The sequence below is a fragment of the Strix uralensis genome, chromosome 6 (assembly GCF_047716275.1).
Source record: "Strix uralensis isolate ZFMK-TIS-50842 chromosome 6, bStrUra1, whole genome shotgun sequence".
NCBI classification, from domain to species: domain Eukaryota; kingdom Metazoa; phylum Chordata; class Aves; order Strigiformes; family Strigidae; genus Strix; species Strix uralensis.
The window spans coordinates 27543004-27570399 of record NC_133977.1 but is presented as its reverse complement, the minus strand read 5'-3'; the positions used below and the strand labels follow the sequence as shown (position 1 = coordinate 27570399).

Below are 27396 nucleotides of genomic sequence, written 5' to 3'. Positions count from 1 at the left end.
GCCTCGCTCTGCTCAACCACTTCTCATCTTGTCCCACTGGCTTTGGCTCCCCATCCCTCCCTGCTGCATCTCCACACGGCTGCCTGGAGGGGGGATCTTCCCCTGGGGAGTGGGGAGAAGGAGAGGGGACACAGCAGGGTGCGATGAGGGGAGCAGCGGGCACGCGACTCACAGTTCAAAAATCGCCAATAAGATGATTTTGAAGTTTGTAACTGACAGTTTTGAGGCAGCTGTGAAAGGGTTTGTGTTCTCCTGAGGAAATCAAAAGCTGAAATGTTGCACAGCGCTGAAAAAAAAATCTCTCTTAATATGTGGTTTGCATAATAATATAGCACGAGTTTATGATGCAATTCAGTTAGCTTCCTAAAAGATGGGGTAACCAGGATAAAAAAAATTGTTCTTTTTGGGTCCTGCTTTTCTCACCAGAAAGCTCTTTTCTCAGAAAGCCTCAAGAGTGTTTCATGAGCACTTCTGCAACCCTGGAAAGCTAAAACTAGGGTTGCAAAACAGTGATCCCCAAAATTTGTAAAGAAATAAGGGTCTTCTTGAGACACACTCAAGACGCCTGTGCTGGGTTTGAAGCGGGTGTGAGCCAGGCTGGCAGGTAGGCGCACCAGGACTTTGGGCAGACCTAGGAGGAAAGGGCAGGGAAAAAGAGGGCAGTGTGCTGAGGCTGAAGGTGTGCGCCGTGTGAGGCACCAGTGGGTGATGGGCTGCCTCTCTTCAGCTGCTCTAAGGTGGCTGGCTTTGCTGGTTTGAGTAGGGGAATGATTGTAGCAGCTCTGGGGCGAGGTGTGGTTGGCACCACATCCTCTCTCCTACCAGTGCCATGATGGGCTACTGCCCAACTCTGCACAGAGTCCCCTGAAGACATTAGGGAGGTGTAAGTCCTTCTCACTGCATACCCTGATCTCATGGGTGAGGAACACATGTGCCGTGAAGGCAGCAGCAGTGTGTTCCCCTGGCTTCAGAGTCCCAGCCAGCATGTGGGTTCCTCTCCTTTCCCAGCACAGAGGCCTCCCCATCTAGTGGACACAGAGGGAGCTAAGACTTGGCAGCTCTGAGCCCTCCTTGTCCCCACATCAGTTGCAAAAGCCAGGGAAAGGAAAGCAAGGTGCAGAGACACTTCAAGGCCCTGGTGGCATCTCCTCGGCTTCCCAGACAGCAGGATGGGGTCCCTGTGAAGCAGCCTGTGGCTCCATCTAGTGCCCATGCCAGCCCGGGCCGGGCCAGCCCGGCACCCATTGCCGGGCAGATGGGCCAAATCAGAGCCCCTGGCAGCCAGCAAGGGCACCCTGGCCGGAGGCAGCCACCCCAGGGCACCTGCTCCCTGCTCCCGGGCAGGCAGGTACCAGAGGGCAGCGCTGCAACAGCATCCAGGAAAAAAAAATCCCCATCAACAGGGAATCCTCCGAGCAGTCACTCAAGGAAATCAAGTGCTGTCTGATGGCAGGGGACAGGTCTCCCACCCGTTGGAGAGGAGATGCTTCTTGGCACAGGAGATGCCCTTGGCATTTCACCCGTCCCAGTGCTCACCCACACCCGCTGCTCCTGACTGGGGAGGGCTCTTCTCGGGAGTGGCTGTTCCGAAACCAGTCCCTGAGGAGTGCTGGGAATGGCCTGTCTCAACGCCCAGGTCTCCCCAGCCTGCTGGGTAAAGCGGCAGTGGGAAGGTTGCCACGTTTCCCAGCTAGGGATTTACAGGAGGTGAGGAAGACATCCCAGCTGCAGTGAAGGGGTGGCAGGGGGTCCAAAACACTCTGGGCCTGCAGAGAGACCAGGATCCCTCCTTCTCCCATCCAGACAGCAAGAGGGAACAGTATGATCGATCTCTGTGGCCAGGACAGGTTCATGGGTGGAGGTGAGTGACCTCGAGACCGCCCATGACCCCGAGGATGGGGGAGAACAGCCCCTCTGCAGCAGCTTCCCCGGGCAGGGGCCGTGCAGAAGAAGAGTCCACAGCAAAGCTGCCGGTGCGTGACTGTCCCCTGAGCCCAGGGCACCCCGCTTGGGGCGGCTCGCTGCCCCCGGCCCCTCTCGGCCGGAGCAGGGCTGCGGGGACGCAGGGCTGGTGACGCTCTGCCGGGGCCATAGTGGTGCCAGGCAGCCCGGGCTCCCGGCAGGGACCTGTGTCCCCCCCCCCAGCCTGGCAGGTCGCACCCCTCCATGTCGTCCGTCCCGTTCCCCCTCCTCCCCCCCCTCCTCCCGCGGCGGGGCGGCCTGGGCAAAGCGCTGAGTCACCCCAGCTGTCCCCTCCCGCTGTCCCTCCCGCTGGGACCGACCGGGCAGCTGACTCGGCAAGAGGCCAGGGGCGAGCGGAGCCCGGGGGCTACCGGGGGTGGTGGCCGTGCCGGGTGTGCTGGCAGCACTGCCTGCACCACTGGGGCCAGCGAGCGAGGTCAGTGCCCCCCCCTCTGCCGGTGCTGCCCCCGGGCACACACGCAGCCCCTGCCAGGCGCTCCCTCCGCCGCCTCCTTCCTCCGCAGCGCCCTGGGGGGGTCCCTCGCAGCCCAGCCCCGCTCCCCCCCCGCTCCGGGAGGCCCCGCTCGGGGCGCAGGGGGGGCAGGAGCCCCCGGCCGGGTCCCTCCCCGGGCCGCGGGGACGGGGATTGCGGTGGGGACAGGGATGAGGACGGGGACGGCGATGGGGCCCGGGCAGCGGGGGGACCCGCTCCGCGCACAGGCACGCCTCCCTGTGACCTCACCGCCCGAGGGGTGTGACGTCACGAGGCAGCGGCGCCGCGGTTGGCTGCAGCCGCCGCCCGTCGGCCGGCAGAGCCCGCCTCCAGGCCCCGCGGCGGCCCGGGCGGGGGGGGGACGCGCGACGCCGGCCGCGGGCGGCCCGGGGCGGGCGGGGAGGGCTCGGCTGCGGCACTCAGGTGGGCACCGCATCGGGGGGGAGGTGCGGGGCGCGAGGGGGGACCGTGGGGCAGCGGGGGAGCGGGGCCGGTGCGGTCCCGTGCCGTGCCGCCGCCCCTCCCGCTGGCCTAGATGCGCTGGCCGCAGCCCAGGGCTGCCCGCCGGGGGCGGCGGGGGGGGGGAGGGGGGAGGGACGGGGCGGACGGGGGACGGAAACTTCCAGCAGCAGCACCGGGCCGGGCAGCCCCGGGAGCGCCGTGTTTACAGCCGGGCCGGGGGGGGCGGTCCCCGGCGGCACCGCCCCGCCGCGCTCCCAGTGCCGTACTGGTGCCGGTGCCAGCGCCGCCCTCCCCGTCAGCTGATGCGCCCGGGCAGCGCGGGCGGGGGGCGAGTACGGGGGCGAGGGGTGGGGTGTCGGCGCCCCCGGGGTCGGGGGGGAGGGGCTGGAGCGGCGGCATCCCGCTCCCGTCCCCGATCCGGAGCAGGTCGGCCCGTTGAAATGCCCCGGGGTGCCCGGGGACGGGGCGGGGGGGTCCCCGCTGAGCCCTTAATCCGCTCGAGCCGCTAAGCACCTTAACGGGCTGCTCCCGCTGCCCCCCCCCCCCTCCCTGCCCCAGGACAGAGCCCCCCCGGGGGGGGGCGGGAGGTCAGCTGGGGCAGTTGGGGGGGAGCGGGGCAGACCAGCGGGGCTGGCAGCGGGGATCCCTGTCCCCTTGCTTGGGCAAGTTGGGGTGACGCAGGTGGGACGGTGGTGTGGCGGCACCCAGGGGTCCCCGGCGGGGGCTGTGCGTGCGTCCGGGTGGCCGAGGCACAGGCAGGGTGCTGGGGAGCCGTGTGTGGGGTTGCTACTGAGCTGCACTCGGGGGCACCTGTGGGGTGGCCGGGGTGCCTGAGGGGGCAGGGCAGCCCACCCTTGCTCTCTCGCACCGGGTGATGCCAGGCTGTGCCTGCAGACCCCCTGATGTTGCCTTTCCCCCTCGCAGAGACCCCGCGGGACAGCTGCACGTCATGGTGGACTACTACGAAGCGCTGGGGGTGAGCCGCAATGCCACCGCCGACGACATCAAGAAGGCGTAAGTGCATGGCAGGCGTGCCCCTGCCCGCTGGGCCGAGCAGCCTGAGCCACCGCGGGGACTCCCTGTGGGGCTGGTGGGGACAGGGCCCAGCTCCAGAGGTGACAATCCAGCCTTTGTTTCCTTTGTGCGGAGGCCAGAGTGGGGCCAGGCTTTGCTGCCACACAAAGGCATCTCTTAGTGGGGTTTGGTCCCTTTGTCCCCGCTCTCAGCCCGGAGCTGGGGGTGGAGGTGGGAGATGGGTCCCGCTGGTGTTTGGAAGTGTCCCCTCTCTGCCGGTGGGTGTGGGGATGGCAGAGGGCTGGGGTGCAGGGGCTGTGCTGATGTCAGGGTCGGTGACAGGGTCAGGGTGAGGAGCAGCGTGTCCCCTGGCAGGGACATGGGCCCCGTTGGCAGGTCCTGTGCTGCACCCCAGGCACTGCAGGGGAGTCCCAGGGGCATCCCACAGCTCCTGCCGGACACCCTGATGAGGTCTTGCTGCTCTCACCGGGGAAGGGTGTCACCTGAGCAGAATAAGTGCAGACTGGTGGCTTGCCTGTGGGGGGGACAGAGGCAGGAGGCAGAGGTCCCTGCTTGGGGGGGCTTCCTAAGAGTGGGTGAGAGAAGCTGGACAGCCTGGGTTAACCCCAGCTAGCTGCGGGCAGGAGGAAAGGGCTGCTTGTACTCACCTGGCCCCAGGAGCGCCCCAGTGACCCCTGGTCCTTGCATGCCCATGGCGGAGCCCAGGGAGGCTCCGGAGCAAACCTGGAGCAAACCTGTGAGCATCGTCTGGAGCCACTGCCAGTGGAGGTGCAGGCTGTGCTGCTGGGGTCATGCTGCAAATATTTGCTTGGGAAGTGAACTAGTCCAGGAAGCTCCTGTTTGATGCCTGAGTCTGTAGGGTGTGGGGTGAAGTGGGTTTGGGGTGCTCCTGCCCACCGAGTCAGAAGCATGCACTCAGGGGGGGACCCTGGCGCAGGAGCCCCCACCACCCCAGGGCTGCTGCGTGCCCATCGCTGCCTGTCTGTGCAGGTACAGGAAGGCCGCGCTGAAATGGCACCCCGATAAAAACCCAGACAACAAGGAGTACGCCGAGCAGAGGTTCAAGGAGATCGCCGAGGCATACGAAGTGCTGTCAGACAGTAAGAGCCCATGGAGCTGTCTTGCTGCTCACCCTGGGGTGTCCTGCTGCTGGGGTCACCCAGGTGGCATCCCTGGACATCCCCAGGAGGCAGCAGGTCCCTCCAGCTTTACTGCCCAGCTGTGGGGCTTGGTTACCTCCCCAGATATCCCCTGAAACAGTTCTTGGGAGAGATGCTGGCGTGCTGGCCTCCGGGATGAGGTCTCCCCGGTGGGGCTGAGGCTTGTGCATCCTCACCCAATGCCCCCACTAGGGTTTGGGAGTGGTGCCGGTGCGGCAGGGACTTGTGCCACCCCCCTCCTCTTGCTCCCTGCTGTTCTGCACCTCCCTTGGCCAGGGGAAGCGTCAGTGCTCCTGCCCATGCCTGGCAGCCGGCATCCCCACAGCCCCCTTTCTTCTGCTTCCAGAGCAGAAGCGCGATGTCTACGACCGTTACGGCAAGGACGGACTCATGGGGGCAGGTGAGTGGGTGAGCAGGGCCACAGGGGTTAGTGGAGCTTTGGATACGGCCCCGTCTGAAGACCCGGTGTGGGTCTGTGCCCCACCCCAGGCCTCCCTGCCCTTCTGGGGGTTCCTACCCAGGGCTTCACTTAACTGAGCCTCTTCCCTCTGGCAGGACCAGGGGGCTCCAGGGCCGATGCTGGGGCCCCCGAATTCACCTTCACCTTCCGCAGCGCTCACGATGTCTTCCGGGAGTTCTTTGGCGGGCGAGACCCCTTCGCTGACTTCTTTGGTGCGTGTGGGGCAGGGGGGGCTGGGGGCCAGCTCTGGGGCACCTCTCTGGCCCTGGGGCAGCCGCTGGGCTCGGGGGAAGAGGGCATGGCTGCCCTGGAGGGGGGTCCCCATGGCAGTGCCCTGCTTCTGGCTTGCCAAGCCACGGCGGCAGTGCTGATGGGGGCAGGCCCTGCCTTCCAGATGAGATGCTGCCCTTCTCTGAGCTGCGAGGACCTGGCCCCCGGCACCATGGGGGAGGCCACTTCTTTTCCCCCTTCCCAGGATCCTCAGGTAGGAGACGCTGCCAGCCCCTGCCCGGCAGGGGAGTCCCGGGTTTCCCTGCGCAGGGTCCATCCCCTGCCTTCCTCGTGCTCCCCACCCTGGCACCAACCTTGTCGCCCCTTCTTCAGATTTCTTCGCCTCATCCTTCAGCTCCGGCGCTGATGCAGGGCTGGGCTTCCGCTCCGTCTCCACTTCCACCACCTTCGTTAATGGCCGGCGCATCACGACCAAACGGTGAGGGCAGTGCAAGCTCACCTTGCCCCCCGGACCCCCCTTATTGGCACGCCTCAGATCCTGCAGCTTGCCGCTCTTGCTGCCTGGCAATTGACCATCCATCCGTCTGTCTGTCTGTCTGCAGGATTATTGAGAACGGGCGGGAGCGGGTGGAAGTGGAGGAAGACGGGGAGCTGAAGTCGATCCACATCGATGGTGAGAAGTGGCACCGCAGACTGACTTGTTGGGGTCTGGCAGTGCCACCTCCCAGCACCCTTTCCTTTTGGGGAACCCTCTCCTCCTTTGGGGTGGCCAGGGGGTGCTGCATCCAGGCTTAGTTTTGGGCTGAGCTCCGGTTTGCCCTGGTTTGGGACTCTGCCATGGAGGATTAATGGGGTGGGCAGGAGTTGCTGGGGCCCTGTGCCAGCTCTGGGGAGCTGGAGCGGACACAACCCCCACCCCTTGCTCCTGTCCCCACAGGTGTCCCTGATGACATGGCGCTGGGGCTGGAGCTGAGCCGGCGGGAGCAGCAAGCCTTCCCCAGCCCACGGCCCCCATCGCCCCCGCCGCCTGCCCCACACCGGCCCCCGAGCTCCTCTCCCGTCTGCCTCTACACGGACAGCGAGGACGAGGACGAGGACTTGCAGCTGGCCATGGCCTACAGCCTCTCTGAGATGGAGGCTGCGGGGCACCACCAAGCAGGTGGGCACGGCCCCGGCATCCTGCCGGCCCCAGGGGGCAGCCCCAGCACCCCATCCTCTGCCCGCAGAGCCCGCGGCCCCCAGGGGGGGCCAGAGCGGGAGCTGCCGGGGGCCGGCAGCCCTGCCGCAGCGGGGCACGAACCTGCCCCCAAAACGAAGCAGTGGCACTGCCCCTTGCTCTGAGTGTGGGGACTGGGGTTGTGCCCCCCACTCTGTGGGGCAGGGAGAAGAAAGGGGGAGTGGGGGCTCACTGCCTGGGACTCAGCTCCTGCCTCCCCCAGCAAGGGGGGGCGGGTCTCTCCTGCCCTGCTGCTGTTCGGGAGGGTGGTTGGCTGGTGGCACCCTGGTGGGGGGGCTGCCAGAGTTGGGGGTTGTGGCTGGAAGAAGGGACTTGGTGGGGTCCCAGGAAGAAGGGCAGCTCCCTGCCCTGGCTCCTGGAAGCGCAGGGTGCCCGTGGGCAGGTCTGCCCTGGCTCTGCCTGCTCCTCTCTCCTTGCCTGCCCTGCAGACAGGCAGGGGCTCCAGCCAGTGCCTCCCTGGCTGCTGCGCGCCCCGGAGAGTACTGGGTTAGGGTCTTCCTCCTCGCAGGGATGGGTGCGCACGTGGGCTCTGCTTGTGTCTGTCTCTCCGCTCTGGATGCTGTCGCTCCTGCCTGTACCCCCTCCTCCTCCTTCTCCTCTGTCCCCTCCATCGCAGACCCTGCCTGGTCACCCCCATCCTTACGCCTTACATACCCTGCAGGGCACTGTCACCCCCCCCACGTTGGCCTGGGGGCACTGTCCCTCCCTGCTTCCTGCAGCAGCAGTGACCCTCAGTGATGCTCCCAGTTGTTCCCACCCTCACCATGCCCATGGTTGTGCTTTGGCTCTCCTCCTCCTCCTGGGACCTTCCTCCCTCCCTCCCTGCCCCTCCCCAGCCCTGGGCCGAGGAGGGTTTCACGGGTGCTGTTGTGTCCCCCCCTCCGCTTGTCTCCCCAGGTGTGTTCTGAGGCTGCTGCGCCCGGGGACCGCGCACGCCCACGGAGGCTCTCCCAGCCAGGACTCCGCTTTGTCCCTGCACGGCCACCCCCTGCCACCCCCTTCCCCCAGCACCCTCTGGTTCCGTGGGATGTGGTGGGAGGGGGGGGCATGACAGGGCTTATGGTCAAGCAATACCTGGGGCTGGGGGGGGATGCCCTGCATACCACGAGGTGGGGGGGGGGTGTGGTGATGGGGGGCTGGAGGGGAGGGGGGCGGTGCTGTAGATTAGGCTGCTGGGGGGTGCTGGTGGCAGGCAGCGAGGGGCAGCATGGCTGGGCTCAGCCAGCAGGGCTGGGCTCTGCCCCCCTCCTCGCTGTAGCCCCCCCTCCCTGACCCCCTCCTGCTGACAGCCGTCAATAAACCTGTTTGCAGTATCTGCTGCCTGTGGGGTGTCTCTGGGCTGGGGGCTGTAAGGTCCCCCCCCCAATCCTTACCTGCAGGCAGGGGGGCCAGGTCCAGCTGCTCCCATCTGGCAGTTGTAGGGCACATGCTATGCTCCTGAGGGGATGGGGGAGACATGCACACAGTCCCTGCACCCCCCCATACACACACAGTGAGAGGCCAGGCCTGGCTGCAGCTGCACGAACGCGACACGAGAACTTTATTCACATCAAGATACAAAATTATATTTCTCTAGAAATTTCTTTTCTGCTCGAGTGACAAGGCAGGGAGCACACAGAGGGAACCTGGGGGTGTGCAAGGTCCCCCTGCACCCAGTGCTCCCCCTAACCACAGGGGACCCCTGCCCACTCCTGCCCCCCCCACGGGCCCAGGGAGGGAGCTGACACAGGACCGCCAGGTTGGGGGGCAAGAGAGTGGGTGGGGGGGGGCCCCCCCAACCAACTCCCAGCAGCAGCACCTGGTCCCCTCCTCCACAGGGGCTAGGGGACACAAGCCCAGTCCCCTCTGGTGGCAGTGGGTCCGATGGGGTTCCGTGCCCTGCACTCAGAGGGGCTGAGCCCTGTGTCCCTGGGGAGAGGGGCAGGGGGGGCTGGGAGGGGGGGAAACAGAGCCAGCAGCACAGACAGCGTTTCACAGGGAGAGCAGCCCCACAGGCAGGGCGAGGAGAGCACGCGAAGCCGGGGGGCATGGGGGAAGACGAGGGGGAGGGCTCCTCGCCATCACTGCGGCAGAGCCTTCAGGATGGCGTTCACTTCCTCGGCCACGGCTGTCAGCGCGAACTCAAACTGGTCCTGGGGGAGCAGAAGAGGGGGGCATGAGGGTCCCCACCAGCCCGGTTCTGGGGGCTGTGCGTGCTCAGGGCGGGAGGGGATCCCCAGTTCGGGGGGTACCTTGGTCTGCACCATGCCGGGCCGCTGGTCTCGGATGTGCTCCAGCGTAGCAGCTATGTCTATCTCCTTCACCCCTGGGGCAGAGGAGGAGGAGGAGGGCGCTAGGAGGAGGGGTCCATGGGCCGAGCACAGGGCCCTGCACCCCCCGGACAGGGCAGAAGCGGTGCTGCCCTGCTCCTACCTTTGGCCATTCGGTTCAGGACCATGTCGACGAGGATGTACGTCCCGGTCCTGCCTGCACCGTCACTGCAAGACACAGACGCTTGGACCAGGGGAGACAAGCTCCAGGGACTGGTCCTGGCCAGCAGGTCCCAGCCTCGCAGCCACCCCCCAGCCTGTACCCCCCTTCCATCCCCAGTGGTACCTGCAGTGCACAATAATAGGGCAGGAGCGACCCCGGTAGCACTTGTTCACCTTCCTGCAAGGACAAGAGGAAGAAGGTCAGGGCCCTGCCATACCAGGGACGAGGCTGTGCTAGGTGCCCCTTGCTGTGCTGAGCCAGGGGGGGCAGCAGGCACCACATGATGTGGCCCTGGGGGTCCCGCACATGGCTGCTCCTGCCTCCCCAGCGGTGCTGGGCATGGGATGGAGACCATGGGTGGAAAGGGGCCAGGGCAAGAAGATGAGCCTGGCTCCTTGGGTGCCTGGCCCAGGGAGGGGAGCAGTAGCAGGACCCCAGGGGAGCAGCTCTGGTCCGGTGGGGCGCGAAGCTGGGGGCCAGGCGCCGGTGGGGCTCCCGGCATGCTCCATGCAGCAGGCACGGCTGCCAACGATCACTTTTGTGACTATGCAACTGGAGCCAGATTACTAGCTGCAAATCACAAAAATGACGCCGGCAGCTGCGAGAGAGAGACAGAGACAGACAGAGAGACAGAGAGAGCGTGAGCGGGGCAGAGAGGAGGGCGACGTGCTCAGGGACCCCCTGCTGCCCTAAGCAGGGGGACCCCACACGGCCTAGGCACAGTGACCAGCCAGCCCCCAGCAGGAGCCCGCTGCCACCCAGGGGCCCCGAGACCCCAGCAGGCGCTGCCTGCAAACCTCCTGGGAGCAGTCCCAGCCCTGCAGCCGTCTCCCCGGGCTAGCTGGGGACCCGCTGGCAGTAGGGCATGGGGAGCAATGGGTCACAGCTGTTCAAGGCTGACTCTGGGGGTTTCTTCTTGCACCCATAGCTAGGGAGGGTGCCAGGCAGTGCTGCCCCCCATGCCAACTCTGGGGAAGAGCACTTTCCCACCCTCCCCTTGAAGGCTAGAGAGCCCTGGCAACCTCAGCTGGAGGTTTCTTGCCCACCAAGCTCTGCTGAGCCTCATCCCAAGCTGGCCAGAACCTGGTGGTTCCACTCCTCCCCATGCACAGCAGCCCCCTGTCCCCACAGCTGGTCCATGCCACAGCCCTGACCCTCATGACACCAGCAGCAATGTCCTCGCCCATCAATCCCCTGCAGCTGGGACCACCACCGGCTCCCCGGGGGCTGGCATGGCGATGGATGGGTACTCACCTGCGGAAGTCGAGGAGGGGCCGGGTGGTGGCGGGGATGCCCTCGGCCGGCCAGCTGAGGAAGTGGAACTGCGTCAGGGTGCGGGTCTCCTGCGACTGCACGTTCTTCAGGTAAAAGCTGCGCACCAGGAAATCCTCGCACCAGATGTGCTCCGACACCAGGTTCACCTGCCCAAGAGAGGCAGCCGGTGGGTGTCAGCAGTGGGGCTGTGCCTGGGGGGACGGGGGCTGGAGGTTGTTCCTGGCCCAGGGCTACTGGCCACACTTGCCTCGTAGATGTGGTAGAGAGAGGAGCCTTCGTCCGGCCAGTAGCGGTCACACTGCTTGACGCTGTCCTCAGCCAGTGGGCTCAGCATGACGATGACGGTGCAGCCGTGCTCCCACACCATCTGTGGGCAATGTGTGCGGGGGTGTCGCTGCTGGGTGATGGCCCAGGCAGGAGGGCAGCCGAGCTGCTGTGACCCATCTGGTGGGCAGCACCCAGAGGGACACCGAGGTGCTGGCACAGCCGGGTGACGCTTACCTGCCAGAAGTCAGCAATAGTGTGGGACAGCGGCCCCTGCGTGGCGATGTACGCTGGCATCCGTGGGTCGTGCTCGATCTGCAGAGGGAAAGGGGGTGTCAGACTGCGCGCTCTTCAGCCAGGGATGGGTGACACTGGGAGGAGTGGGAGGATACTCCAGGGGTGATGGGAGGGCTGGGGAGGGAGCTTCAGCTGCCGCAGCCAGGAGGGAAATGGATTTTAACCACGTCTGAGCAACTGGGCAAGCACATTGATCACATCTGTAGCCCACAGGGATGTGAGCTCAGTCCAGTTCCATCCTGGAGTGGGAACCTCGCCTGGGCTGAGCATATCACGGAGAGGGGTAACAGGGCAGGAGGCCCCGGTGATCACTCACAATTGGACTGGCATTGATGAAGTCACTGCGGGAGGGGTTGCTCTCAGCTTTCAGCTTGATCCGCACGTGGTCATCTGGGGAAACGGAGGCCAGGGGATATGGTGAGTGCTGGGGGAGCTGGAGGCAAACCCATGCCACAGCCTGCCACAGCCCCAAGCACCCCCATACCCCACACCGCCCTCCTGCCAGGGACAGGGCGGCTGGGATGCTCACAGGGCACATAGTCAGGGTTGCGGTTCTTCTTCAGGTTGGCTTCGCTCTGAGCAATGGAGCAGACGCTGGGCTCAGCCTGGTAGGCACAGAGAGCCTGCCACTCCTTGGCCAGCCGGTCCCGGTTGCGGAGGTGGTCCTCCATATAGGCCTGGGGGAGAGGGGTGGGGGTCAACTCGGCAGCTGGGGGGGGGTACACAAGGGGGCTGGGGAGGGGGGATGCCACCCTGTCAGGCTAGCTCACCAGGATCATGTGTCCAGTGGAGATGTCCATGTTGGACTGGACGGGCTCCTCGCACCAGGAAGGTGTGCTGCTGTGGGAGCTGGGGCTGGGCTGCGGGGCGTCGCTGAACTGGGACGAGACGCTGCTGACCCGCGAGTTCTCCGCCGGTGCCGCTGGTGCCTCAGCGCGGCCAAAGAGAGACTTGGCAGCCATGTGCTGGCGGCACAGCTCCTGGTGACCCCAGCAAGAGCCCTGTCCTTCGGCCACAGTGCTGCCCTCGGGCAGCCCCATGCACCCCAAGCGATGCTGATGCAGCGGTGCTGCATCCCGCGGGGTCCTACCTGGTACTCGAAGGTGGTGTCGGCAGCACCCTCGGGCCCCAGGGCGGCCAGGCGCTCCTTCTCCCGCTGCTTGGCATGGCGCCGGAAGCAGAAGGCTGCGGCGGCCGCGATGGCGATGCCTGCCACGCAGGCCAGCGCGATGAAGGTCAGCAGCACCGAGTGGAAGCCGTCCCCGAAGCGGGATGGGCGAGAGTAGGCAGCAGCCTCATTTCGCTGGGGGCAGAACCAAGCAAGGGTTAACAGGGGGCATCTGCATGGGGCTGGAGGGGCAGAGATCCTGTTCTGCACCACATTTGGGGTTGTTGGGGGCTAAAACAGAGCAAGGGCGCTCAGTGCTGTGCTGATTCTCCCAGCACCCTCAGCTGAGGCAGAGCTGGTGTCACTGGGGTGAGGCACGGGTGGGTGCACCGTATGTCGCATGGGCATTGCTCACACTGGTGTCCCTGGGGCTGCGGCAGCGACCTGCTGCTCCCCTGCTCCCAGCACCCAGGGCTGCCTGCCTCCAGGAGCCCCATGGAGCTCGGGTTCAATGAGCTCCAGCCCAAGGGGTCAATGGCAAAGGATGGGCCACTGCAGCGCTGGGTCCAGGGCAGCAACTGCTGCTCCCAGGGGACTTCCCCAAACGGGGCTGGCTTTCCCTGCAGCCACTGCTCCACGCCAGGACACGGGGGAATGTGCCGGGACTGCCACAGGGCTGGTGCCATCCCAGCTGCAGTGGCTGAGGGACATGTCCTCCCCATCGCTCTCTTCAGCCGGGACAGAGAGCAGTCCCTGCCACCTTGCAGGCAGGGCCTCCAGGGCTCCTTCCCTGTGGCTGGGGGACACAGCCCAAGCCGTGCCAGTCCCATGCTGGGATGGGATGGTGCTGAGCCCTTGCTGGATGAGACACACCCCCCCCCCGCCCCAAAGGCCGAGACTCCCCAGGGCCTTGTCCCAGAGCCGCTGGTGATCAGGACACTGCCCCCTCTGACAGCCAGGTCCAGGGGCACCAAGGGGATCCTGGGGCATCACCACCACCAAATACCCTGGGCCCAACGAGGTGCCAGAGCCATCATTACCTCACTGCCACAGCCTCCCATTGGCTAGGAGCCTGATGAGGTTACCAAGGGAACACTGCGTCATCATCACCTACGCCATCACATCGTCATTGCCTGGGGATGCCCTTGCCCCAGGGGTCCCCACTGCCACCTGTACCCCAGCCTGGGAGCTAGTCTGACTGCTGCCAGGGCCCAGCCAGCCCTGCAGCCAGGGGCACCCACCAGGGCCAGCACCTCCCGGTTCCTCGGGGCACCCAGGCAGGAGCAGCCCTGCAGCCCTGGAGGTGTCAGAAGGGCTGGAGATGTCAGCAGGGCTGGGGGGACGGAAGGGACCTCCCCCCAAGGCCTGCCCAGGCCCTGCTGTCCTCTCTACATTGCTTCTTCCCCAAATCTTGCACCAGCCCCACCAGGTTCAGACCCCAGCAGGGGGATGAAGGAAAAGCACAAGCTGGTCTGGACTGGGGAGGTCCATGCAGAACAGGGCTCATAGAGCTGCCTCAGCCTCCTCTGAGCTCCAGCTCCTTCATCTCTGCCATCTCTCCCAGCTCCTGCCACTTGCCACATCAAAAGGCATTGCCATAGCAACGTTCCACATGTTGCTGATAGAGACAGGTTGCCTCCGTGGCCAGGCCATCCCTTCTCCACAGCCTCCTCCTCCTCCAAGGCTGCCCTTCCCTTCCTCCCTGCCGACGGCTATGGCCACAGGGCAGGAGGGTGGGAAACAGGGACCCCGAGTTGGGGATGCGTAGCACCACTTCCCCTCCACAGACTGCAAACACGGGAGCCAGGCTTGGTCCCCCATCTCCAGCCCCTGCTCCACCCTCAGGAGACTGTTCCCGGGGGGTCCCCAGAGGAGCACAGGGAGGGGGTGACCCTCTCCAAGCAGATGGCTCCTGCTCCATCCCTGCCTTCAGCTGCTTTGCCATTCTCTGGGGACATGATGGCATTTTGCCTGCCTAGCTGCGGCCTCTGGGGTGCTCTAGGCACAGCTGGGCACTGGGGTGCCCAGGCCACTGCTAAGATGGGGTGTGCAGGCTGGAGGGAGGATCAGGATGAGTGGGGTGCAGCCTGCAGACCCTCAGTCTTGGATGGAAGGAGGAAAGCCTCTGGGAGTCCCTCCCAGACTGCCTCCAAACCCTGCAGAGCTTTTGTTTTGGAGAGAGCCGAGCGCCCTGGGAGTGCAGGCGGCTGGGCAGCATCACGCTGCTGGGTGGAAGGGGGTCACTGGAGCGGTCCTGCTCTGGCCCATCCCAAATAACCCAAGTCTGTCTGCAACACAGCAGCCCAAAAGCTGCCCAGAGCTTGCTGCTCCTCAGCTGCCCCACAGACCCATGGGGACAGCTCACTCATGAAGACCCCTGCAGCCCAAGACAGGGGCACAGCACGCTTCCTGGCTCATACTCAGCGGCAGCACCCCCACTGCCCTGACCCCGGCCGCCCCAGCCCCGAGGGACGGGCATGCTCACTCCTACCTCTCCCACGCCCGTTTGCACGATCTTCAGGCCCAGCTCTGACTCCAGCTCTGCCTTCACTTGCTCTGTGGAGAGAGAGGAGACGGTCAGAGGGGTGCTGCCCCTCCACTCAAGAGACCCTGCCAGAGACAGAGCCAAGGGATACCCCTGACAGCTGCCCACCCCACACCAGCTCCCCAGTTCAGCCCAGAGCACTGGGATGTATGGTGGGAGCCCTCCCTTCTCAGTCCCTGGGAAGGGGTACCCCAGAATTTGGGGCTGGGGGGGTGGGGAGAGGAGCAGGACCAGGGTGACCACTGCCCAACTCACCAGCCTGGCTGGCCACATCTGCCAGCGAGAGGTTCTGGGGGTTCTGCCGGATGCGGAAGGTGAGGGCGGGGCCCACGACACTGCCAGGGAGCAGGGGGACACAGCATGAGACTGGGAAACGCAGACGCCCTCCCCATCCCCACCACAATGGGACCACAGGTCCCTCCTGGCCCCCAAACCGGGGCAGCTGTGCAGGGCCAGGGCTGCGATAGCAGCACCCCGTGGCCCCGCTCTCCTCACCTGATGTTGATGAAGCTGGCTGTGGAGAGGTGGAGGTGCTTGGCGAGTAGCTCCAGCAGCCGCACGCCTGCGGCCAGCCCCAGGGGCCTGTTGGGACAGCGTCAGGGTGAGGAGAGGGCAGCAGGGGTGAGGGGACAACCCACGCTCCCTGTGGCTGTGCAAGGGGGACAGGAAGGCTCAGGGAGTCTCGCTGCAGGGGTGTCAGGGTGGGCAGGAGGTAAGAGCATGGGGATGCGTGGTGATGGGGATGAGCTGACCTGCTCCCCCTGCCCTGCCCCACACACAGGCGTGCACAGACGCAGTTGTGCACACAGACTTGGCTGAGCTGTCCCAGCCGTCTGTCCTGCAGCCTTGGCGTGGGCTGAGAGTGTGGGCTTTGGGTGGCACAAGGGCTGCAAGTAGAGAGGGGACGGGGGAGCTGACCCCACTGGAGACCCAACCCTACCAGAGACCCAAACAGGCTCAGCCAAGCACATGGGTCCGTGACAGCTGGGGTAGGGGACGGGATACAGACCTTCCACACATGCACACCCCCTCGCCTGACCCCCGGCTCTCACTTCTGATCCGTGATGATGTAGCCATACTCGTCCGGTGGCCGCGTGCCCTGCTGTGCCCCACCAGCCTTTGCCTCTGTGTAGCTCTTCTTCTCCACCACAATGGGCTTCCCAGCACTGAGAGTATCCTCACTGTGTCCCTGCTGTGGCTTGGCCCGGGGGGCTGGTGAGGACGCTGCCCTGCCCCTCAGCCCGTCCCCTGGGGAGCTGCTGGCTGGGATTTTGGAGGGCGGCACTGTGGAGGTAGTGGGCACCGGCTCCTCTCCGTGCTGCATGTCCCCCTCTGTCACCTGGAGGGAGGGAAAGAAAGGAACTGGGACATCTGAGGAGAGCCCTGGGGGGCTGCCCCCCACCTCCCCCTCACACCCCACCTGTGGCGTGACACCTCCTCCAGCACCACCCTGCTGCAAAACTACCCGTTTCGCTGTGGGCACTTCAGGGCCAGCAACACCTGGGAAGGAGGCAGACAGAGGTCCTGTGGCACCTGCCCCAAGAGGCAACACCCCTCCACCCTGAAACGCGTGCTGGCACCAACTGCTGCCAGTCCCTGTCTGCCCCGTCCCTGCGTCCTGCTCACCAGAGCTCTGGAGGACCTGGAGGAGGGTGGAAAGGCTGCTCAGCTGCTGGGGGCTCAGCTCCGGCAGCCCCAGGCCATAGCTGGCCAGGAGGGAGGCCAGCCTCTTCAGGGCAGCATCTGCAAGAGGACACAGCACCAGGTCGGATGCTCTGCATCCGCACAGGGACCACGGGCCGGGGATGCAGCAGCTGGGGAAGGTGGGGTCAGGGGGGGATACACTGCCCATGAGCATGAAGTCAAAGAGGAGGGAGAGTCTAAGCCATGAGGAACGTGGCTGTGGGGACAGAACGGGGATAAGGGCTGGTGCCTGGCTGGGGGACATGGTACCTGTCTGTGCAGGGGGTGGCTGGGCAGCCAGGGGCACTGGCTCTTCCCTCTCCTCCATGTCCCTGTAGTCGCTGGGGAGCCGCAAACTGTGCTGGAGCCTGGTGCCAGCAGGGTCTGGGCGGCCAGATTTCTCTCTGGGCAGGGAAAGCATGCCCAAGTCCTGGAAGAGATGCCCCCCGTCCGTTCCTGGCTGCCCGCCATAGGAGGGCACGGGGCCGGCCCCAAAAAGGGCCTGGGCAGGGACCCGGCCCAGCAGCGTGGAGGCCTCAGGGCTCTGCCTGGCTGAGCCACCGGGGAGCTGGTGAGCACCATCCTGGTAGCCAAACTGCAACCGAAACACAGAGCCACCATAGTCAAACCCCACAGGGCCCCTGCCACCCCATGGCAGGGCACCCCAGAGCCGGGGCAGGGCACCCCAGCACTAGCAGGAGAGCACTAAGAGTGCAGCACCCCCCTGCCCGTCTCTACCTTTCCACCCGGGAGTAGGGGGCTGACCCCCATGTCTTACCTTGTGGTAGGAGTAGGGGTTGAGCAGAGCCTCCTCGTAGCCCAGCTGGGGCGGCGGGGACAGCAGGAGGTGCTCCAGGTACCGCTGCATCAGGGGGGAGGGCAGCAGTGGTGGGGGCTGCCCCAGATGCTGAGCCGCTGGCAGGCCGGGGTCTGCGGGGAGCGGAGCTCGCCGGGGGGAGCCCCGGAGGGGCAGGAACCTCAGAGGCAAACAGCACTGGGGTGACTCACCTGGGTAAAGGGGAAGTCACCCCCCAAAACCCCATTTGGGGGGCAAAGCCCTCACTGCCCTACCTGTCCCTGGTCACCGGCTCCAGCGAGGGCGGCAAGCGGAGGCGGGGGATGCGCTCCATCTCCTGCGAGATCACATACTGGGTGATGCCGTCCTGCCAGGAAAGCCCTGCCATGGGAGGGAGCCGTGAGACACGGAGGAAGCCTGGGGACCGCAGAGCCAGCGCACAGGAGGCCACCCTGGTGTCCTGACCCATCGCTCGGGTTTGGCCCTGCTTCTCCCACAATCAGCTGGACCCCTCCTCAGCCCACCCTGGCCCCTGGGCCAGCAGGACCCCAGACATCCGTAGTGCCACTAGGCAACGCTACCTGACACCCCCTCCCCACCAGGCCACAGTGACTCTCCCCCCATGCTCCCCCCTTCACCTTGTGCCATGAGATGCCGCAAGACATCCTGCAGGCGCTGGAGCACAGGAGAGGTGACCTGGAAGTAGGGTCTGTCCTGCACGGAGCCCACCTGGCACTGCCCAAACAGCCCATCTGCAAGAGAGGGGGGGCAGTGGGGCCGGACAGATGAACACCCTGAGGTGAGGGTCTCTGGGCACAGCCCCACCTTTCTCCTGCCACACCCCCTCACTTTGCACCCCAAGTTCCCCTGCATGGCAGCCCACAGAAGGAAGAGGGGATCCCTGCACTCCCGCTAGCTGCTTACCCTGCACACACACCTCCTGGGGGGAGCACAGCCTCCGGTCAAACAGGCAGCCTGGGACGGACAGACAGACAGAATACTCAGCACAGCCTCCGAGGGGGGCTCCAACGGGGTTTGCTCATCACCAGCTGCTTGGGGAGGCCCACTCTCCAGGAAAGGGCCACAGGGGTGCCATGTGGTGGGGGGGCACAGCCTGGTAGCTCAGGGCAGGGCCTCAGTGCCAGCCTTCCCCCCCTCAGAGCCAAGATGGGGGCTGTGTACAGAGCCTGTCCCTGGCTCTGGGGAGCAGGGGGAGGCCTGGAGTATTTTGGGGTGCCGGCAGTTAGCAAGGGAAGGCTGAGAGGGCAGAGACCTGCAAGACCACATCTGTTGCCCTCCCGCATGTGGCACTACGAGGCAGGGACCCAGCCCTGCACCTTGTGACAGCAGGGACCCACTCTCCCTGCGAGGGGGACCCCAAAGCACGCATACAGCGGGGGGGGGTTGTCTCTCCACCCCCTTCGCGGGGCAGCACTTGGGCAGGGGGCGGCTTCCCCCTTCCTCTCCCCCCCCCCCGTCTCGGTCCAAGCCCGTCAGCAGCGAGACGGCAGCAGGCGATGACTCAGCCCCGGATGGCGAGGAAGGAACGAGAAAACAACCGGGGGGAGGGGAGGGAGGGGCCCGCCGAGCCCGCCGCGGGGGAAGGGGGCAAGTGGGGATGGGGGTCCCCGAAACCCGGGAACCCAGGGGCCCGCTCCCCCCGGGGCGGGGCCCAACGCCGGTGCGGGGCAGAGGACCCCGCTGCCGAGGGGCGAACCCCGGGGGGGCGGCGGGAGCGGGGGGGGCCGGGCCGGTGGGGCCGGGCCGGTGGGACCGGGCGGGCGCTGTCCGCGGTGCTGAAGCGGCGCAGCCGCCTCCCGCCGGGACGCCCCGCTCCGCCGGGAGGGGCGGTGGCACCGGCCCCGGGAGGCTCCCCCCGGGCAGGTCGGGGCTCGGCCGCAGCCGCTCCGGCACCGCCCCCCCCCCCCGCTCCCAGGACGGCGGGGCCCCCGCGGTGCGGTCGGACCAGTCCCGGCGCTCCCGGCCCGCCGGAGAACGAGGGACGCTGCAGCGCGGGGCGCCCGGTAGTGAGTCAGCGACCGCCGGGGCCGTGCCGTGCTTGGGAGGGGGGGCTGCAACCCCGCTATCGGCAGCGGCATCCAGATCCCCGAGAGCCCTGGGCAGGGGCCGCACGGGCTGAGATGGAAGAGAGCAGGTGCACCGGCCAGCCCTCGCGTCCCGGGCCGGGCCGCACTTACCGGCGGAGGGCGGCTAAAGGGCGCCGGGGTCCCGGAGGGAGCCGCCGTTCAGGACCTCTGCCCCGGGCTCCCCATCGCTGCGGCAGCCCTAGGCACCGGTTTTGCCCTGGGCAGGGTCTCTGAGCGAGCACCGCCCTGCTCCCGTCCCTTCCAACCGGCCCCGGGGGCGGCAACAACTCTCCCGCCGTCGGGGCGCCCCGGGGCCAGCACCACCACCAGCCCGGCAGCCCCAGGAGAGAGGCGGCCCCCGCCCCGGTGCTAGTGACGCACCCGCGGTGCCGGTTCCAGGCTGCCCTCTCCCGCGCTCTGCCGGGGGCCAGGCCTGCCACTGCGCGCCGTGACAGCACCCACGGCCGCCGTGACAGCACCGGCCGCGGAGCCCCTCGCCCTGCCGCTCCCCGGGAAGCGCCCCGGCCCCCGCGCCGCCCGGGGCGCCGCCCCGCCCGGGGCCCCCGGTCTCACCGTGCGCGGCGGTGGCGGTGGCGGTAGCGGAGGCGCCGCCGTCCCGCAGCAGCCCGCGGCCGGCCAGGAGGAGGAGGCAGAGGAGCGCCCGGAGGAGCCGCCGCCCCATGCTCCGCTCACGGCCGCACCATGGCGCACCCGCCGGCCGAGCCGCCGCCGCCAACCCGCGCCCCGCCGAGCTGCGCGCCCCGCCCACCGCCGCCTCCCCGCCAATGGCGCACGGCCCGCGGCTGCTGCGCCACACCCCCCTGCGCCGCCGCCAATCAGAGGCCCGGGCTTCTTTCCCCCCACTTGGGGCTCCGCCCCCCTGTTATCGAGCGAGGCCAATTACGTCGCGCCCCGAGGGGTGGGGGGGGGCGTGAGGGGGACGGAGGAGCACCGCGCCAATCACCTCCCCAGAGGCGAGCCACGCCCCCCAAGGGGTGTGCCGCAGCGCCTCCGCCAATCACCGCCTGCCCCTTCCCAGCCCTGCGGCCCCACTGGCTCCTGCACAGGCCACGCCCACAAGAAGAGCCCAATGAGCGGCCAGCACCGGACCACACCCTCACAGCCCCGCCCAGCCGCGCCGCCGCGGGAAGGGCGGGAGGGGAGCGGGCGGGGAAGGCCCCAGCTGCAGGCAGCGGCTGCAGCCCTGGGACTGGCAGCGCCGGGCAGGAGCTGACACGCCCCTGGCCGTGGCAGGGCAGGCCCTGGGGATGGACAGGGGCAGCCCCAGAGCTGCAGGAGGCAGGGGCCACCCTTGCCCCAGCTCTCCCTGTGAGGGCAGAGCCGCGTTCTGCCCATTAGCTGGCACCCTCCACCTGACACGGCACCGAGGGGGTGAACAGCTCCCGCGCCCAGCCCCACGGGAGAGCACAGGTGGGAGTCACGGGAGTCCCTCGGGGGACCCGGGTGCATCAGCCCCGCCCCCAGCCGCGCTCACAGACCACTCGCTGGTGAGACAGAGATGCTTTAATGGCCCCAGGGCCGACGCCACGGCCACTCCCTCCCCACCGCCCTCAGTCGACCACCAGGTTGCTGCTGATTGCCGGCAGGAGCTCGAAGAAGCCCTGGAAGGAGACAAGTTGTCAAGGAGAGCCAGGCAGGGTGGCACAGGGTGGAGGGGACAGGCAGCGGGGGCAGGCAGAGGCTCCCTGTTGGGTTACGCGCACGCGGCATCATAGCAGGCAGCTACTCGCAGAGAGCAGGACCGTGTCGCCATAGTAACCCATCACTGACTCAAGGCTAGCGCAGGTTGCCATAGGAACCATTTGGGGATGGCAGTCGCCAGGGAAGGCTGGGATGTGAGGGGGCACCTCCAAAAGCAGCCAGTACCTGCGCTGCTCCAGAGCAGGGGTGGGGCATTTGGGGGGATGGTCCCAAGGCAGGGGCTGGATGGGGACACAGGGATGCAGGAGACGTGGAGCAGCAGGGAGGGGGCTTTGGTGCAGGAGGGGGGGCAGGGGGCTCACCTTGAAGAGGGTGATGCTCTGGAGCACCCCTGAGGTGCAGCACATCTCCCGGATGGAGTGCATGGCCAACTGCGGGCAGCCAATGTCCAGCACGCGCAGCCCCAGTCGGGAGGCCAGAATGGGGCCGATGGTGGTGCCGCAGGGCGTGTCGTTGCGCACCATGAACTCCTGCACCGGGACACAGGCCTCAGCAGCTCCCCACACTGCCTCACGGCTTCCCACACAGGCCCCCTGGGCCTGAAGGGATGCAACCTGGGACAGGGAAGCAGCACCGGCCCCGAGCCAGGGTGCAAAATCCCCCAGAGATGGGCCATGCTCAGGCCAGGCCCTCCCCCGGCTCCTGAGCCCGTTCCCTGAGGCAGCCCTGGAGCTGGAGCCCCAAAGCGGACACTGGCGGGGACAGACACTGTAACTGAGGGGTGGGTGCTTGGCACAGGGGCAGGGCTGCAGCCCAAGCCGCTAATGCTCACGGAGGGCTCGCCCAGCCCCGCTCACCTGCAGCGGGACACCCACGCGGGCGGCGATGTCCCGGATGACTGCTTCGGTGACAGCCGTGGAGGCGTAGCGTTGGTTGCTGTTCACTTTGATGACAGGGCCCTGCGCAAGGGAAGGCACCGCAGGCCCGTGATTGGCACCGGGGACAGTCAGTGGCTCTGGCAACACCTGTGCCCAGGCAGGGCCACCCCGCCCCAACCCACCAGTCCACTGTCCCCTCCCTGGGTGATCCGTGGGGATGGGGACAGCCCTGCCGTGGGGACAGCCCCAGCTCAGAGCAGGGAAGGGCTCCAGGGCAAGGCTGTGGTCCCAAGTGATTAACACCAGAGGTGTGGCACGGCCAAATCGTGCTGGGGGACAAACGTCTCCTATTTGAGTGCCGTTGAGTTTCACCCGGGGACCGTGCTCGGGAGAGCAGCTGGGCACTTCACAGCGCTGCAGGACAGACAGCACCTGTCCCAGCCCAAAGCACAGGGCTGCCCTCACCTTGTGGAAAGCTGGACGATGATTCTCCTCATGCTTGTCCCTGCAAAAGAGAATCAGGAGTTTCATGCTACAGCCCTCCCTCCTTATTGCAACAAGGCCTGTCCTGGCTGTACTCCCTGGGGAATGAGGGGATACGTCTTCCCAGCCGGCAGGGCAGGCTGCCCTGCTCAGACTACTCACACGTAGTTAGGGTGCACAGCGTGGGCCATATCGGCGCTGATCATGTAGGACTTGGCCACAGCCTCCTCAAAGGCTGTCAGGTTTTGTGGTGATGACGAGATCCGGCGCAGCACCAGCTCCGTCAGCAAGGACTCCGCGCCCTGTGCACTCTCTGACCCTACCTGTCAAGGATTACCATCAGCAGGACCCACGCAGCACAACCTCCCAGCACCCCAGGGCTCGTCTGAGTGATAGAGACTCCCCAAAGCCAGCAGAGCTAGTTTCAAGCACACCAGTGCTTCCCAGCCCCTGCCTGGGCCACGCTCCACAGGGGGAGTAAGCAAACCCTGGCTTGCCCCACTGGGGCCTGAGATCTAGCTCCTGCTAGGCACGGCTGGGGCAGAGAGAAAGAATGTGCCAGCCACCCCAGGACTGTGCCCCTCAGTCACCTCCTCGTTGTCATAGAGCGCGATGAGACGCACGTTGGGCTCCTGGGAGAGGGAGGAGGGTGTCGCGCACGAGTCAATCAAGGCCTGCAGGGTTAGAGGAGAAAGGACACCAGCTTGAGTGCCAGCCCATCCCAGGAAGCTCAGCACTACGCCAGCAGGAACTTCCCCAAGAGAGCCCAAAGCACCAAGGAAGGGAGCTGTGGGCACACACATATTGCCCAGCGAGAGCAGGAGTCACCCCTGGGAGCTGTTGGGAACCCCCCCCACCCATCAAACGGGGTAGTCCCCATCCAATTCCAGATTCTCCACCAAGCCAGACCCACCCCATAGGAACATGCCTCCCATCTGAGCCTTGGGCCAGCCCACAGCCCCGCTAAGCTGAGCTGGGGTGCGCAGGGGCCATACTGCAGGCTCCAGGCTCCTTTCTCCCTCCTGCTCACCTGCAGGGCACAGTAGCAGCTGTGCAGGTTGTCCAGGCGCGGGGAGAAGATGAACTCGTCGAAGGCACCACCCAGCGTCTGCAGGCAGAGAGCCAGGAGGAGCAGGGTACAGGCTCTGGGTCAGCAAAACGTACCTGCCACTGGGTCTTCATTCCAGTCCCCTCATGTCTTACCCTAGGAGCTGCCTTCTCTCATTCTGCTCAGCTCCAAGCCCTGGCACACCCCAGGCAGAGGAAGCGTGCCGGCTAAAACCTGTGCAGTGCCAGCCCGCAGGCTGCGTGCAGGCAGAGGGAGGCTCCTGCCCTTACTCACCGCTGGCTGTGTATCCGCCAGGCATAGTTCCAGCTCCACAATCTGCTCCGGTTTCACCCCCAGCTGAGGGCAGAGCAGGGAAAGCAGGACAGGGCTGTGCCGCTCTGTCTGGGAAGAAAGCAGAGCTGCGGGCAGGACAGGCAGTGGAAATGCCCCGTTTCCCCTGGCAGAGCTGTCCCACACCTCACTCACGTTGACACAGTCCTCCCTCCTCCTAACACGTCCCGTGTTCAAGCCCCCACCTCACACAGGACAGCAGGGCCATTTTCAGGGTGCAGTGAGGAGCGCTCTGCCTTCTGTGCAACCTCCCCTCCCATCCCTGCCTCCGCAGGGAGACTGTGACAGCTTTACAGGGGCTGCACCCCCCTTTTATATGATGGCTGCAGATCAGGGTGGGAACAGGGAGAGGGCTGAGCAGACATGTCGTGCACACAGCTCTGGGGCAGAGTGGAAGGTCCATGGGGAGAAGGGGAACCTGCCTGGCAGGTCCCTGAAGACTGGAAATCAAAGGTGACAAGTGTAAGGTCCTAGTGAGCGCCCCTGCTAGTCCTTGGCACCTGGCTCACCTGGGCTGCAGCACTGCAAGGTTTGGCCTCCGTAAGCACCTTCTTTTCCAGTTCCTCCTGCACAGCAGTGGCCAGAATGGGAACCCTGTGGGGAAATGGTGCCGTTAGCTCCCGGGCTTTGCTCACCTCTCCTGCTTGGGTCACACACAACCAAACCTTCCTGGGGTGCCTGCCTTGCTCCTCCAGGGAGTGACTGCCATGCCGAATGGAGCAAAGACACACAACCTTTCAAGCACAGATCTATTGTGCCACCTCAGGACACCCCAGTGTCCCTTCCCAAGTCCCAAGCTTGGAAGCATCTCCTGAGAGGACTCTATAGGGGCTAAGTAAAGCCACTGCAGACCTCCCCACTGTGATGAGTGGCTGCCAAAGGGAGACAGCCGAGGCTGGGCACTGCTCCAGCTGGGTCCCAGCCCTCCTGAGGGCTGGCCAGGGGTCAGGACTGAGCCAGGCCTTACAGGTGATGCTCGGTGTTGGGCCCAAAGTTCTCATTGATGCTGCGCTGCAGATGGATGGCCAGATGGGGAATGCGGAGAATGGGCCGCTCCACACGTACCAGGCGCTGCTCCAGGCGCCCTGTGGCTGGGTCCTGAAACACAAGGAGGACTGCTGGGGCCAGGCCTGCAGGGCTGAGAGGTTGCACTGGGTCCTGCTCTGGGTGGAAGTCATGGATCCAGAGCCAGGGGCACACAGCTAGCCCACTGTGCCTGTCCCAAATCAGGCTCACCTTTATGATCACCCTCCCGGCCACGGTGAGGTCACGGTCGAACCAGGTGTTCCAGATACCCCCTCCATAGGTCTCCACGCCAACCTGCACCGTGCCCACCTGCTCCCGCTTAGAGCGCCGCTTCACCTGGGTGAGAGCAGAGGTGGCACTGCCAGCACTGCAAAGCCCCGGGGACCAGGTAACTGGTGGGGACTGGACTGGACCCGGAGTCTCACTGCTGATCCTGTCAGCGCAGGGTGCTGTGAGGTGCTTTGTAGGGCAGGGGACACAGAGGCGTGAACAGCAGGTGGAGCAATGCAGGGGGTCAGTGTCGGCCGCTCTGGGTGGCAGATTTGGGAGGTGTAGGCACCCAGTAACGGTGTTGTGGGCCACAGCGGGAGTCAGAGTAGCTTTTGCTTGTGGAGTGAAACTGGAGGGCACCAGAGAAGTCCCCAGCCCCGGGGGAAGGCACCCGGCTGGCCAGCCTTACCCTGAGGCAGGGGCTGTCGGTGTGTGCCCCCAGCAGGCTGAACCCATTCCCGGGCTGGAACTGGCCGCCGACGGCGAAGGCGATGAGGGTGGAGTAGTTCCGGGTGACGAAGTACTGGGGGCAGAGGGACAGGGGTGAGGGCCGGCTGCCCCGCCGCCACCTCCCCGCCGCCGCCGCCCTGCCCCCGGCCGGGCCCACCTTCTGCGCGGGCCGCACCTCCCAGTGCTCCGTCTCCTTCAGCTCCTGGAAGCCGGCCTGCAGCAGCCGGCTGCGGCACTCGGCCACCACTGCGGGAGCGGAAAAGCCGTCAGGGAGGCCGCACCGAGGGGAGGGGAAGGGAAAGGGAAGCGGGGGACCGGGCGGGCCCGGCGGCTCCTCACCGTGGTAGGGCGAGGGGCTCCGGTTCACGAACTTCACCAGCTCCTGCGCCGCCGCCTGTGCGGCCTGCTTCGAGCCCTGCGCCGCCGCCTGCGGGCACCGCCGTCACCGGACAGCGCCGGCACCACCCCCACCCCGGCCCGGGACCCCCCGTGGGCCCGGGACACCCGCCCCCGCCCCCCCCAGCCCCGGACGGGGCCCGACCCCCGCCCCGCGCCCGCCCGGTACCTGCATGGCCGCCGCCGCCCCGCCCCGCCCCGCCCGGCGCGCCCCCTGCTGGCGCGGAGGAATGCGCCCACCCCGGACTGTGCACCCTGCACCCCGCGATCCACCCCCGGCACCCCGCGATCCAGCCCCTGCACCCCGCGATCCACACCCCGCACCCTGAAATCCACACCCTGCACCCCACCCTCTGCACCCTGCAATCCACACCCTGCACCCCTTATTCTGAAAATCCACCCCCTGAACCCCAAAATCCATACTCTTCACCCTTCACCCTGCAAATCCACCCCCTGCACCCCACACCATGTACCCTGCGTCCCAAACCATGCACCTCACACCATGCAATCCACACCCCGCACCCCGCACCCTGGCAAAGCCGGTGCATGCCAAAGCCAGGGCAGAGCTCGGGGGTGGCTGGGTGGCAGCCAGGCGCAGCCGGGGGGGACTGTGGTGGGAACCAAGGGGCAGGGACAGGCTCCCCAGGGAAGGTCACCCAGTGCTGCCCCGGGGTGCCCCAACTCCAGGCACCAGGTGAGTAGGGGCCACCCCAAAACAGGGCTTGGCCCGCCTGCAGCTGTCCCCCTGCTGCCCAGGGGTGCGAGTGCACAGGGGAACACACACACGCTTCCCAAAAGCTGGGTGTCTTTGGGGGGAGTCACTGGTGTAAGCCAAGCTGCAGCCCCCCATCGTTGCTGCTCCCCCACCTTGGCACTGCTCGGCCCTCACAGAAAACAAGGCACCAGCCCTCGGTGCCATGTTGGGGACCAATGTCCCTGAGTGATAGCGAGGCACAGCGGGGTGCTGGGAGCTGGCGTGGTGGCAGGGCAGCACCCCAGCTGCCAGCCAGCCTCCGCAGGGGCACGGCCTGGGCGCATCTAGGGGATGGGACCCCTGGGTCTCGCACGGATTGGGGTGGCTCCTGCCCTTGGCTGTGTCCCCGGCATGGCCCGGGGTGCAGCAGTGGGGTTTTGGGTTCCACCAGTGCTCGTGCATCATTTCCCAGCAGGATCCTGTGTCTTCCTGGTGATGGGTGTGTGGCCGGAGGAGGGACATGGCAGCCTGTGAGCGGTGCGTGGGGCCCAGGCGCTCCCTAACAGCCGCA

At 66.4% G+C, this 27396-nt stretch overlaps 3 protein-coding genes across 5 annotated transcripts; 1 reads left to right on the top strand and 2 right to left on the bottom strand.

Moving 5' to 3' along the window:
• The first annotated feature begins 2269 nt into the window (after window positions 1–2269).
• DNAJB2 (DnaJ heat shock protein family (Hsp40) member B2) lies at window positions 2270–8353 on the top strand. Of its 3 annotated transcripts, XM_074873415.1 has the most exons (10): window positions 2760–2878; window positions 3842–3931; window positions 4943–5052; window positions 5459–5512; window positions 5668–5784; window positions 5967–6056; window positions 6176–6281; window positions 6406–6476; window positions 6741–6962; window positions 7938–8353. In XM_074873415.1, exons 2-10 carry the CDS (start codon window positions 3867–3869, stop codon window positions 7946–7948), a joined length of 846 nt encoding a protein of 281 aa, XP_074729516.1. In that variant the 5' UTR covers window positions 2760–2878; window positions 3842–3866; the 3' UTR covers window positions 7949–8353. The 3 variants fall into 3 exon arrangements, with proteins under 3 accessions (XP_074729515.1, XP_074729516.1, XP_074729517.1); XM_074873414.1 differs by lacking the exons at window positions 2760–2878; window positions 7938–8353 and adding an exon at window positions 2270–2398 and having other exon boundaries at window positions 6741–7931; XM_074873416.1 differs by lacking the exon at window positions 7938–8353 and having other exon boundaries at window positions 2820–2878; window positions 6741–7931.
• A 198-nt stretch (window positions 8354–8551) lies between these two features.
• PTPRN (protein tyrosine phosphatase receptor type N) lies at window positions 8552–20327 on the bottom strand. Its single transcript, XM_074873413.1, has 23 exons — window positions 20141–20327; window positions 18405–18455; window positions 18119–18232; window positions 17756–17861; window positions 17463–17661; window positions 16955–17279; window positions 16628–16744; window positions 16422–16501; window positions 16054–16340; window positions 15497–15583; window positions 15257–15336; window positions 14948–15012; window positions 12439–12651; window positions 12119–12328; window positions 11878–12025; window positions 11665–11738; window positions 11289–11366; window positions 11035–11154; window positions 10767–10933; window positions 9636–9689; window positions 9453–9517; window positions 9272–9345; window positions 8552–9172 (listed from the first exon to the last, which is right to left on the bottom strand). The coding sequence occupies exons 1-23, from the start codon at window positions 20247–20249 to the stop codon at window positions 9101–9103; spliced, it is 2895 nt and encodes a 964-aa protein (XP_074729514.1). The 5' UTR covers window positions 20250–20327; the 3' UTR covers window positions 8552–9100.
• Window positions 20328–21076: 749 nt separating this feature from the next.
• DNPEP (aspartyl aminopeptidase) lies at window positions 21077–26333 on the bottom strand. Its single transcript, XM_074873412.1, has 15 exons — window positions 26301–26333; window positions 26075–26162; window positions 25893–25981; window positions 25695–25808; window positions 25226–25351; window positions 24957–25087; window positions 24499–24583; window positions 23933–24040; window positions 23621–23698; window positions 23181–23264; window positions 22753–22913; window positions 22573–22612; window positions 22087–22188; window positions 21592–21759; window positions 21077–21189 (listed from the first exon to the last, which is right to left on the bottom strand). The coding sequence occupies exons 1-15, from the start codon at window positions 26304–26306 to the stop codon at window positions 21139–21141; spliced, it is 1431 nt and encodes a 476-aa protein (XP_074729513.1). The 5' UTR covers window positions 26307–26333; the 3' UTR covers window positions 21077–21138.
• Between the last annotated feature and the right edge of the window lie 1063 nt (window positions 26334–27396).